The sequence below is a fragment of the Gorilla gorilla genome, chromosome 9 (assembly GCF_029281585.2).
Source record: "Gorilla gorilla gorilla isolate KB3781 chromosome 9, NHGRI_mGorGor1-v2.1_pri, whole genome shotgun sequence".
Taxonomy (NCBI): Eukaryota; Metazoa; Chordata; class Mammalia; order Primates; family Hominidae; genus Gorilla; species Gorilla gorilla.
In genome coordinates, this window is record NC_073233.2 from 113,792,417 (window position 1) to 113,804,705 (window position 12,289).

General features: G+C 38.8%; 1 protein-coding gene across 9 annotated transcripts in view; it reads left to right on the forward strand.

Moving 5' to 3' along the window:
* Nucleotides 1-12,289, forward strand: part of GRIA4 (glutamate ionotropic receptor AMPA type subunit 4) — a 377,201-nt gene that overhangs the window by 296,988 nt on the left and 67,924 nt on the right. For 8 of the 9 annotated variants that reach the window (XM_055356277.2, XM_055356275.2, XM_055356276.2 and 5 more), the window contains 3 exons: nt 232-399; nt 1,616-1,720; nt 8,576-8,686. In XM_055356277.2, coding sequence (XP_055212252.1) covers nt 232-399; nt 1,616-1,720; nt 8,576-8,686 — 384 coding nt within the window. Of the gene's footprint in view, nt 1-231; nt 400-1,615; nt 1,721-8,575; nt 8,687-10,051; nt 11,281-12,289 lie in introns of those variants that run through there. The other variant, XM_055356281.2, reaches the window with a different exon arrangement.

Consider the following 12,289-nt stretch of genomic DNA (forward strand, 5'->3'; position numbering starts at 1 on the left):
TTCAGAATGGTTTTTCTCCTTTTTAAGTCAGGATGATAAGATTTGGTATACAGGCTTTATATTAAAGCAAGAATAGAAATTTCTGAAGCCAGAGTCAATTAATTATCAGTAATTTAACCATCCTTCAGACAGAATGGTGCTTTATGTCATAAACTTACGAAGACCCCAGACCATTTCTGGCACTCGATAAGATTTTAACATTTACCGTTATGTTCATTTTCATTTGGTTAGTACACCTCTGCTCTGACTTATGATGGAGTCCTTGTGATGGCTGAAACTTTCCGAAGTCTTAGGAAGCAGAAAATTGATATCTCAAGGAGAGGAAATGCTGGGGATTGTCTGGCAAATCCTGCTGCTCCATGGGGCCAGGGAATTGACATGGAGAGGACACTCAAACAGGTAACTCACAATTTTATTTAAGTTCAATTCATTTCATGGTCTTGTTTTAATTGAATGTTCAAAAAACAGACTAACTTATCCAAGCACAAATACATATTACAATTGCTACTTAAATATATCAAGCCATCATTTTTGGGACATTTCTACATAAAATACAAGGTAGAATCTTGCTGTTTACATTTTATGTGGATGCATAATCAGGATAAGCTAGGTTATGTTGCAGTAATAAAAAACCCAAATCACAGTGACTCAAAACAACAAAGGAGCTTTGCTTATTCAGACACACGTTAGATTAGCAGGGGCACTTGGCTAATTGTAATCACTCGAGGACGTAGGCTTGCAGAGCAGTTACCATCTTGAATTCTGCAAAGGGAAATGGATAGTTGGGGGCAGGTTTCAAATTGGCAATTAAATTCTGTGGCTTGATAATATCACCTGTCCTACCTATTTACAACTCATATGTCAGAAAGAGTCTCATGGGCCTAGCTAACCACAAGGGGTTCAGGAAGTATAAGCCCACTTGGGTCCTGGAACATACCAGAACCAGAAATAATGACTACCTCTGGAGATCTTTAGCTTGCTTTGTAACTTTGGATTAAGTAGTTTATTTTAGTCTTTTATAATTATACTAACACTGTTTGTTCAAATAATTAAGGTAATATATACATATTTAATGTTACATTTTAAATGTTCTGAAATGTCACAGGTTCAAAACATAGGTAAAAGCAAATTAAAAGGAAATTTGGAATAAAATATATTTCAATATTTTCAAAAATGTCCTTATATGTTTTTGCTTCTTATATCTTAATTTTAATATTAGCAAGGTGAGAATATGATCTGGCATAAGTATCAGGGTTATTTAATCCATTTTGTGGATATATAGATAAAACTGAAAAGTAACCATAAAAAATTGTCATTCCTATAAAAATACTTTATAATTGAGGGAGGATTCTTCGACTAAAAATGGAAACTTTATAACAGTAAAAACAAATAAAACATATTCCTCTTCCTGGGGTATAGCAAAATTGCTTATACATCCCTTTGATATTCCTATTTCAGATTCTATCCCAATAGCTCAAATACCTAATGGCATCTCAGTTAGTTGGTTGTAGTTCATAGTTCTACTTTTTTAAGTAGTTATAAGCCCAGCAGATGAAGTTAAAATTCCTATAAGTGAAATTGCAAGTGAACATGTGTGGTTTTCTTTTTCACTTAGGTTCGAATTCAAGGGCTGACAGGGAATGTTCAGTTTGACCACTATGGACGTAGAGTCAATTACACAATGGATGTGTTTGAGCTGAAAAGCACAGGACCTAGAAAGGTGAGCCACGATCAAACTGAAAAACAGAATTCTCTGTTTCTTAGTTTGTATGTAACATTTTAAAGGTGTACAGAAGAAAGATGGCTGAACATTTCCTTTTTTTTGTGAGTACTTACAAATACTTTAGTACTTTCTTTATAATCAATGCTGTGATAAATGTGTGTCATGTAATTGATATTTAGTAGTGTGCCCAAGCTGAAACAAACTAATTTATACACTGTTTATATCTCTTATCCAAAATGGATGCAATATTTTGGGTGGGGTTAGCAAAAAGAATCCCACAAAACAAAATTGGCTCTGCAGAACAGAACACAAAGCAGTAAAAAGACATAAGCACCTCAAGGTAGTCATTTATGAAATTATTAGAGCAAGTACTAACAAACTACTTCTAATGGGTGAACATATTTAGAATAGGCTGGGTGTTCTTGAAGTAATCAACTAGATAAATTTCAATGACCAAAAGAGAAAGAAGATGGATGGTAAGATTATTATTAGGCTGAGAGGGAGAGAAACATCTAAGTTGTTCAGGAAGGTGCTGGTGCTAGGTTCCTGGATTTGGGAAGATAATTCTCTAGTGGTAAGATGTGAATAGGTATAGGAGCGGTCTTCCCAGCATTCAAGTACTCTATACAGTGCAACCATACAGCCCCACCACAGTAATTGGTTAAAAGTGTTTTGTAGCTAACTCATGTAATTTTTAACATTCCTTTTATCTAGGAACTAGGATGTTCAGGGAAACAGATATTCAAGTTAACCTTATCTAAAAGCTGTATTTGGCTGTTTAAAAAAAAATTTCCAAAATATATTTTCATGCTTTTATGTAATGATAACTGCAATTTATGAAATGCCTGCTGTGTCCTAAGCACTGGACTTGGTGCTTTGCATGATTCCATCCTCATGACAAACCTATAATTTGAGTAGTAGTATTTCTCTTTTTTTCAAATGAGAAAATTATGGCCCAATAAGTTATCTTATCCAAAGCCTGTAAGTGAGAAAACATATTTTACTCTTAGTATTTTCTCCCTTACTGATCTACATAGGAAGAGATGATTTCCTGCTGGAGGAAAACAAAGAAAGGAAGGCTGCATGGAGGAGGTGGGATTTAAAATTGCCAGGATGTTAGAGTTTGGATAGGATGAAATGGAAGGGGCAACAACCGAAGAAAGGCTTGGAGGCAGGACCATTAAAGTTAAGGTGATATATGGAAAATGGCAAAGGCTTTCCAAGTTGCGTTTTGCTTCAGTCTACAATGTGGGTGTGCTTCTGTGTCTGTGAGAAGTTTGGAGCTGCCATGAAAACCATCTCTAGATTTCCATCTTCTTAATGGCATAGCCCTCGTGCAGGCTGCCAGCTAATACGTGGTAAGCTGGAGCCTACCTGATCCAGATCAGGAGTGGCAGGAGATGGATGGCAGCCGGGGGGCCCAGCTGCACCTCACGGCAGGCTCTTCTAAGGAGATTGACTGAAGCAAGGGAAGGAGATGTTAAGAACAGCCCACTCTACCAGCACACAGCCAGCAACAAAAAAGAGGCAAGTTTTCATTAGAGATCCTCTGCTAGCTGGGGAGCAGATAGGATATTCCACAGGCCCCTAAAAATGTTAACAGGTGGGCAATGCTAAATGCTAACAGATGGACAAAGGTAAGACTGGCTCACCTCCTTGCCACACACCAGACCTTGCAAAATTTGCCATTTAAACAGAATATTTTAAAATGCAAATGACAGGGGGGGTCAGCCCCCCGCCCGGCCAGCCGCCCCGTCAGGGAGGGAGGTGGGGGGGCCAGCCCCCCGCCCGGCCAGCCGCCCCGTCCGGAAGGGAGGTGGGGGGGGTCAGCCCCCCGCCCGGCCAGCCGCCCCGTCCGGGAGGGAGGTGGGGGGGTTAGCCCACCGCCCAGCCTGCCGCCCTGTCCGGGAGGGAGGTGGGGGTTCGGCCCCCCGCCTGGCCGGCCACCCGGTCCGAGAGGTGAGGGGCGCCTCTGCCCGGCCGCCCCTACTGGGAAGTGAGGAGCCCCTCTGCCCAGCCAGCCGCTCCGTCCGGGAGGGAGGTGGGGGGACCAGCCCCCCGCCCGGCCAGCCGCCCCGTCCGGGAGGGAGGTGGGGGGGTCAGCCCCCCGCCCGGCCAGCCGCCCCGTCCAGGAGGGAGGTGGGGGGGTCAGCCCCCCGCCCGGCCAGCCGCCCCGTCCGGGAGGGAGGTGGGGGGGTTAGCCCCCCGCCTGGCCAGCCGCCCCGTCCGGGAGGTGAGGGGCGCCTCTGCCCGGCCGCCCCTACTGGGAAGTGAGGAGCCCCTCTGCCCGGCCAGCCGCTCCGTCCGGGAGGGAGGTGGGGGGGTCAGCCCCCCGCCCGGCCAGCCGCCCCGTCCGGGAGGGAGGTGGGGGGGTCAGCCCCCCGCCCGGCCAGCCGCCCCGTCCGGGAGGTGAGGGGCGCCTCTGCCCGGCCGCCCCTACTGGGAAGTGAGGAGCCCCTCTGCCCGGCCAGCCGCTCCGTCCGGGAGGGAGGTGGGGGGGTCAGCCCCCCGCCCGGCCAGCCGCCCCGTCCGGGAGGTGAGGGGCGCCTCTGCCCGGCCGCCCCTACTGGGAAGTGAGGAGCCCCTCAGCCCGGCCAGCCGCCCCGTCCGGGAGGGAGGTAGGGGGGTCAGCCCACCGCCCAGCCTGCCGCCCTGTCCGGGAGGGAGGTGGGGGGTCAGCCCCCCGCCTGGCCAGCCGCCCCGTCCGGGAGGGAGGTGGGGGGGTCAGCCCACCGCCCAGCCTGCCGCCCTGTCCGGGAGGGAGGTGGGGGTTCGGCCCCCCGCCTGGCCAGCCGCCCCATCCGGGAGGTGAGGGGCGCCTCTGCCCGGACGCCCCTACTGGGAAGTGAGGAGCCCCTCTGCCCGGCCACCACCCCGTCTTGGAGGTGTACCCAACAGCTCATTGAGAACGGGCCATGATGACAATGGCGGTTTTGTGGAATGGAAAGGGGGGAAAGGTGGGGAAAAGATTGAGAAATCGGATGGTTGCCGTGTCTGTGTAGAAAGAGGTAGACATGGGAGACTTTTCATTTTGTTCTGTACTAAGAAAAAATTCTTCTGCCTTGGGATCCTGTTGATCTGTGACCCTACCCCCAACCCTGTGCTCTCTGAAACATGTGCTGTATCCACTCAGGGTTGAATGGATTAAGGGCGGTGCAAGATGTGCTTTGTTAAACAGATGCTTGAAGGCAGCATGCTCGTTAAGAGCCATCACCACTCCCTAATCTCAAGTACCCAGGGACACAAACACTGCGGAAGGCCGCAGGGTCCTCTGCCTAGGAAAACCAGAGAACTTTGTTCACTTGCTTATCTGCTGACCTTCCCTCCACTATTGTCCTGTAACCCTGCCAAATCCCCCTCTGCGAGAAACACCCAAGAATGATCAATAAAAAAGAAAAAAGAAAAAAAGAAAAAAATAAAATAAAATAAAATAAAATAAAAATAAATCAAATAAAATGCAAATGACAATTACTTATTTTACAAAACTATAAGTGCAGAACGTCAAATCATTCTCTATAAGAGAAAGAATAGTGGCAAAAGAAAGCTGGTGCTAATTAGCAGTAATATGAAGTGGGCTATTCATAGTACTGAATCTTTTCATAGCCTATTGAACCATGATGGTAACAAAAATTAAGACTTTTCAAAGAGAAACTTAAGGAGTAAGTTGGGAGAGTGATGAACAGTACATCTTCACACCCAGCTGACACTCATCTAAGGCTCTTAAAAGAAATATGAAGTATAAAATGGTGTAGACTCATCTATCTTCTTTTTTCCATGGCAACGATCAACTCGGGCATTGTGTCAGGAATATTAAACTTAAAAATGAGCTACCATGAGAGACACTATGCTGGTGAAACTAGGCAATATGTCTGAGAAGTGAGCCATCATTCTTGTAAATTGAACACTTGCCAGCAAGGGAGCTATCTTTGAAAACAGATCAGAGAGTCAACCCATCAGTTTGTCTGACTTCTGCAACAGGAAAACTGATAGAGAGTCTCATTAAGCAGAAGCCACAAAGCTCTTTCTGAAGTCCCAGCTGCTAAGTACAGCAGAATCTTCTTATCACTCCAGTGACCCCCATCCAGGGCTCCAGAGGGAATGCTCCAGAGCTGCATGGTTTCAGAAATCTTTAATTGTAAAAATTTCATGTATTGAGAGCACATTATATGCCACACACTGTAATGGAAAATTGATGTGCATTTTTATATTCAATCCTCATGATAACCTAAAAATAAGATATATTTTTTTCTCCTTTTATCGAAAAGTAAGGTTCAAAGAAACTAAGTAACCTGCTCAGAGATGCTCAGCTAGAAAGAGGTGGAGCTGCAGTAGAAACCAAAATTCCTGCAGCTCAAACCAAAATTCCTGCAGCTCTAGAGCATCATTCAAGATCTTGACTCAGGTTTCAAGATCTTGAAACGTCATCAGTCCCATTGCCTATAAGGGTTTAGGGCTGGTGTGGGAATTAGGTCAGATTTTTCAGGGCAGGTCTGATCAAAGCAGCTCTCCAAGGAACCAACTTTGAGTAGAACAGGAGCTCCTCACAGCTGCTCAGTCCCTATCTGTTCTCTATGTTCTAGGCCAAGATCATCCTAAAAACAGACACATTTTCTCACATATCTTAGTATAGTTACATTTGCATACAAATCACCTTTAGGAGTCCAAAGAAGGTGAATATTTTTCTGACATCCTTTATCAATTTAGTGATTTAAATGCTTCCATATTTTTGCTCTAGCATTACAAAACCACTTTTCACTCACTTTTTGTCTATAGGAAAAATATCCATTTCCCTGTCTAATTAAATGAAATCAGTCATGGGAAAAGTTCTTAATAAAATGCAAAATGCTGTGAAGACTAGAGAGAGAAATTCCATCTTCTGTGAGGTCTGGGTCCAAACTTTAGGATTCCTTTCTTTAGGAACTGACCCCTCATGTGGACTTACTTCTAAATAAGCCCATGGTCCACATGAAATCTACCATTAATTGGTCCCATATCACAAAATATGACTTTCTCTTTTTTTTTTAACCAGAATTGCATATAGGTATAAGGCAAAAAAAAATAAAGTTTGTTTATTATTTTAATTTGCCAGCACTTCTGAATCATTTATCTTTAAAAGGGGAATAACTGCAAACCCATGGTTTAGTTTTTAAATGCAAAATGTCAAGGTCTTGCCAATATCTAGGTACTCTCCAAAAATGTATCCCAGATCTGTGATTCTTTCTGTTGTGGGACTCATTAATAAAGAAAAATTGTCTTTCCTGAAAATTGGCTGATGAGATCTTCAGGGTGGGTGCATTTTAATGGAGTGCTAAACCGTAAAACCCCTTTTCATGTCATATAACTGTCATGTGGAAAGCAGAGTTAACAAGAATCAACTGACTTAAGTACACATAAGAATTGAGGAGAGGGTGGGTCTCAAATATATACTTGTTTTAAATTAAAAATTTCACATAATTATTAATAAATGTCAATCAGAGATTGATTCACATGGACTATTGAAAAAACTTGCTGAACTTATAATTTTGGATCAAACCAAGAAGTGTAGCAAGCCGTATTAATAAAAAGTCTTTTTCTCCATCTGTTTTGTTATTGAATTATATGTGCAACACTTGTGAATAATCTAGTGCCTCTTTCTGACATGTTAATGCTTACTCTATTTTAATATGCTCATAAATACTAACATGGCAGTTGAGAAACTTGGATTAGGCAAGTGAGACTTCCAAAACATATTAGAACAAATAGTGAATACAGACCATTGAGCAAATGCATACATTTTATTGGAGACATGAGTTTTATCAACTGAATCAAGAAATTCAAGAAAGAAGTTTGTCAAGCATTAAATGAACACCCATTTTAGAAGGTCGCATAGCATAATAGCAAAGCATGTAGACTTGGTGTCATATAGACCTGAGTTTTGAATTCAGGCCCTACTAAAGTGTAACTTTGTGTAATTTATTTAGCCTTCTAAAATGAATCCTCATCTCTAAAATGTGGATAATAACTGCCCCTACTCCATACTGGGTATGTGTTTTAACTTTAAGATGTATACTTTTAAAAAGCATTGAGTACATTGTCTGCCTCAGAGCAAGCACTCAATATGTAATAGCCATTATTATTGCTTAATGGTCTGCAAAAAACAAAGAATCCTAAATTTCCATTAAGATCCCATTGTAGCTTACTACTTTTCAGAGTCCTTAAGTAATCACTTAATTCATTTTTAGGAGAAAGTGTTTGACTTCTAAATAAAGAAAAAAATTTTAAATGAAAAAAATACAAATTTAAATGTAATATTTGAAAGCGAAAACATTGACCACTAATATTCATCTCTGATGTAGTTAGCATTTCAAAAAATGGTAAGATTGTTACCTAGTGGCTAGGTTATATCAAACCCAAAACCATTCCTGTTTTGCTTTAAAAATATACAAGTTTCTTTTGCTTGAAAATATTCTGTACATGTTCTTATAAATCTGGCTATTCCCTTTACTATACAACCTGTAACTTTATTGATAAAGCCACACAAATTAATTTAAGGGGCACCAGTCTATCTCACTAAAGGAGGGGATCTGCATAAAATAATGCACCATGCTCATATTCCTTTTGGAATCACCATTCCCAATCTCTTGGTCACTCCACTATTGTAAACAGTAAATTTGCCAAACATGTAACAAGACAGGATCCTTAATACCAGGAAAACTGACTCATGAGCAAGTAAGAACACTTCCAACCACTTTTTTTTTCCGTTGGCTTTTGTTTTGTTTGCTTGCATTTGTTTTGTTTGCTTACCTATTCATACCCTTCATTTTTCTAAGAAGAACTAATGCTTCTAAAATATGTTTTCTCTCCATTTGGCAGGTTGGTTACTGGAATGATATGGATAAGTTAGTCTTGATTCAAGATGTACCAACTCTTGGCAATGACACAGCTGCTATTGAGAACAGAACAGTGGTTGTAACCACAATTATGGTAAGTGTTGGTCTATGCTTTATGGTGTTCCGTTTTGTCCACAGGCAATTTTAACTCCCCAGCGACGGTGAGCAGGGAGGGCAAAGCTGACTGTTAGCAATGGTGACACGGGTGTTCTGATCCACAAAATCCTATTGAGGCTTTGAATAGGTTCATCCTAAGCTTCGAGTACATATAGTACTTTTATTTGTATTATCTTTTGTCACATTGTTGTTCTTGGAAAAATGCTCAGATGTTAAAAATTGAGACTGTCAAACTCTAGTTGGAAATGTATGAAATGCTAAGACCCTAAAGCACAAAACAGTGAACATGCCAGAGGTCAACCAAAATCACATAAATATATCCAGTAGTAAACATACTATTATTGTTACTATGTTTTTAAAAAGTCAATGTAATAATAATTAATAGTGTTTAAAATTATAATTTTCAGGTAGTTCAATCATCGGATAATGATTTGTATTGTCTGTTTACAATAGTGAAGATGTGACTGTGAAGATTTTAATGAGCATGATTTATATAACTAAATGATTTAGGAATTAATTTTGTTTTATTTTTATTTTGAATGAGAAAATGGTTTTCTTCCACCGATTATTTTTCTCATTGACCAGTGAGAAGTACACATTATAGTTTATTGAACTTCTAAAAATTAAGAAGAATACGATTGCTTCATTTGGCCACATCAAAAAATAAAAAATCCTCTAAATTTTAAGGCTGCTTTTTCAAAGAGATTCTCATGAAATTACCTTTTAAATAATAGAATATCTTATATATTTTTCTCTTCTAAAGTCAAACATGCCCTTTAAAGTCAATGCTAGTCAAAAGAGATCAACATTCGGTGACCTTTTCTATCTCATTTAAAGTTATATATACTCAGCTCACGTCTCTTTAGGCAAAACATATTTTAAATATTTATGGAAACCTTACTCTAAATACAATGGAAGTATTTTATGTAATTTAGTTTTTAGCTTTCGTCATTTTAGTTTCAGGTTTTTAGTAATGTTGAGTTGTTCCCAAAAGTGATATTAAGGTTAAAGCATGAAAATGCCAGAGAGAAGCCTTCATATGTTGCACTTAGTTTTAACTGTGTTGCATCACCAGTCAGCAATTTAATGTAATCTGACAAGCCTTCAGCAGAAGTTTATGATTTTAGAATGCAAACCAACCAACAGCAGTTTTTGTGTAAACCTTGTAACTTAATTGTGTAATATTTGCATGGGACTTGAAAAGCAATATATATATATATATGTGTGTGTGTATATATATATATATATATATATACACACACACATATATATATATGTTTCTTTTCCTAAAAAAGACACAGTAATGGAAAGTCATACTTCAGTACAGTCCTCCTCTTTTCAGCCTCTGATGAAGAATCCTATTTTAAGAAATTGATCAAGAAAGAAAAGAGTTCCGCGCTGTTCGACCATTCCTAACTAAGGCTCAAGTCTTGTTCTCCAGTGTAGTAAATTTAAGCTTATTTTTCAAGTGGGATTCTTCTTGGATGACCAACTCTGGACTACCAGAAAAAAAAAATTTTAAGTTCTGTGACTTTTCTGAGATACTAGAACAAAAGAAGAATTAATCTTCATCTTTCTCAAGAAATAGATGTTGACAAAGAATCACTTAGCGATTCTGACATATCAATTCCCCTATCTTGAAATGAGGTCACTGTACGTAAATGATGGAATTATATCACTCCATTTCCAAGGGTAGATTTTCTATAAGTAAATATCTCGGAATTTGTGTGCTTGTTTTCTGAATATGTACAGTTGTTTTCTTTAAAGATCTCTTGGAATTTTGCCTGTTCTGTGTGAAATAAAGTGTTTTAATGTGCATTATAGGTATGATATAGAGAATCTCCTTTCCATCCCTGTTACTAAAGGGACTGGACAAATAATTCTTAAAACCAAAATACTGAATTAATTTTGCAAGCATGGCTAGTTTTTAGGAAGCATGCTATCAAAAAAAAAAAAAGACTAAAAATGACTGAAAAAATCCAACTGTTTTATATATATATAAATATATATATATATAAAGGATATTCTGTAAAGTTATATGTTGTTTGACAGTAAAGCCATCAATATTTTTGCTATCAAAATAGTATAATAATAGTATCTGTCTTTTTGTATGAAAATGTAATCTTTATATAAATAATACCTCTGATATTTGCAACTGCATAATCGTTCAGTAATTCAAAAAGACATACTAGAATCCTTTTTCTGAAAGTGTTCCTTCAATTTGCTTTTGTTCAAAATGGTAGTCCAGGACCTATGATATCCCTCCACTTCATTCATTATGAAAGAAGTCCCTTGTAGATAAACAAGATATTGGCATCTGCATGTAATTATCCCCAGATTCAGCTGAAAACTCCCAACACAGATGGAATTGGCTAGACATTTTAATATATGTGATACCTATATCTAGATATACAAGGCTGAGAGTGAGCACTGGATATAATTCATTTTGATTGAAATTGATATGGTGTTATTGTTCTTCCAGTTGTCTGTCCTTTGTGTATGTTGTTATTTATATGTTGATACACTGTAACACTATATGCTATTGCTAAATAAAATTGATTGAGAAATTCAGTTATTCATAAATATTTATTGAGCGTCTGCTATGTGCTAGGCACAGTTCTAGGCCCTGGGGATATGTCACAGACAAAAATCCTGCACTCAATGAAACTTATAGTATATTGAGAGAAAGCAGACCAGAAACATAATTAAGAATTATATTAGCTATCTTTATTAAATATAATGTAGTGTTAGCTTTTATGGCTGTTGAAAGTTATTTTTTCTTGTAACAGTGTTGTATATCTACAATGTGATTTTCATTTTAATAATGAATTTATTCTACCTGAATATAATCATACTGAATATACCACAGCAAAATCTAATAGAAAATAAAATTAATATCATCATTTTTATCTTTAAGTCTTGTTGACTAAAAATTTTATAAAATCAATAAAATTTATAAGACTGTGACCATATTGATTTAACTTTTTGTATTAAAAGTAATCATTTCTGCAAATAACCCAAAGAAGCCAAATCTATTCCATGTGGTTTGGATAAATACAGCAATTGAGGGAAAAGCAGTTTACAGTAGATCTTGGGAGAAGGGAAGGTGGTGTTTTCCTCTGTAATCTAACTACTTTCTTGGCTATTGAACTCTCTGGAAAAGGGGAGATAATACAGTGATGTTTCAGACAAGCTCCTTTTTTTCCCAAAGCTTTACTACAGAAGTTAAGGGATGCTTATGATGCATTGCTCAACTACAAAGATATTTCTTACCATCTCATGAACACAACAATCCTTTAGGCAAATTTTCCATAAAACTAAATTTATTCACTCCAGTATCAGAATTATGTTACAAACCTAAAAGCAATTACCCTTATCACACATGATCTTTCCAGAGGTTACTTTTTGTACTTTTTATAAGATGTTTGATATTTTTTCTTCTCTATGTAAAATTCTGTAGATGCACTATACATATATATGTGCATTATAATAACATACACGTGCATATTTATATAAAATGTATTATATATATACATACATACAGAAAATTAAAATGTATTTTCTTCCTTATACAAAATAT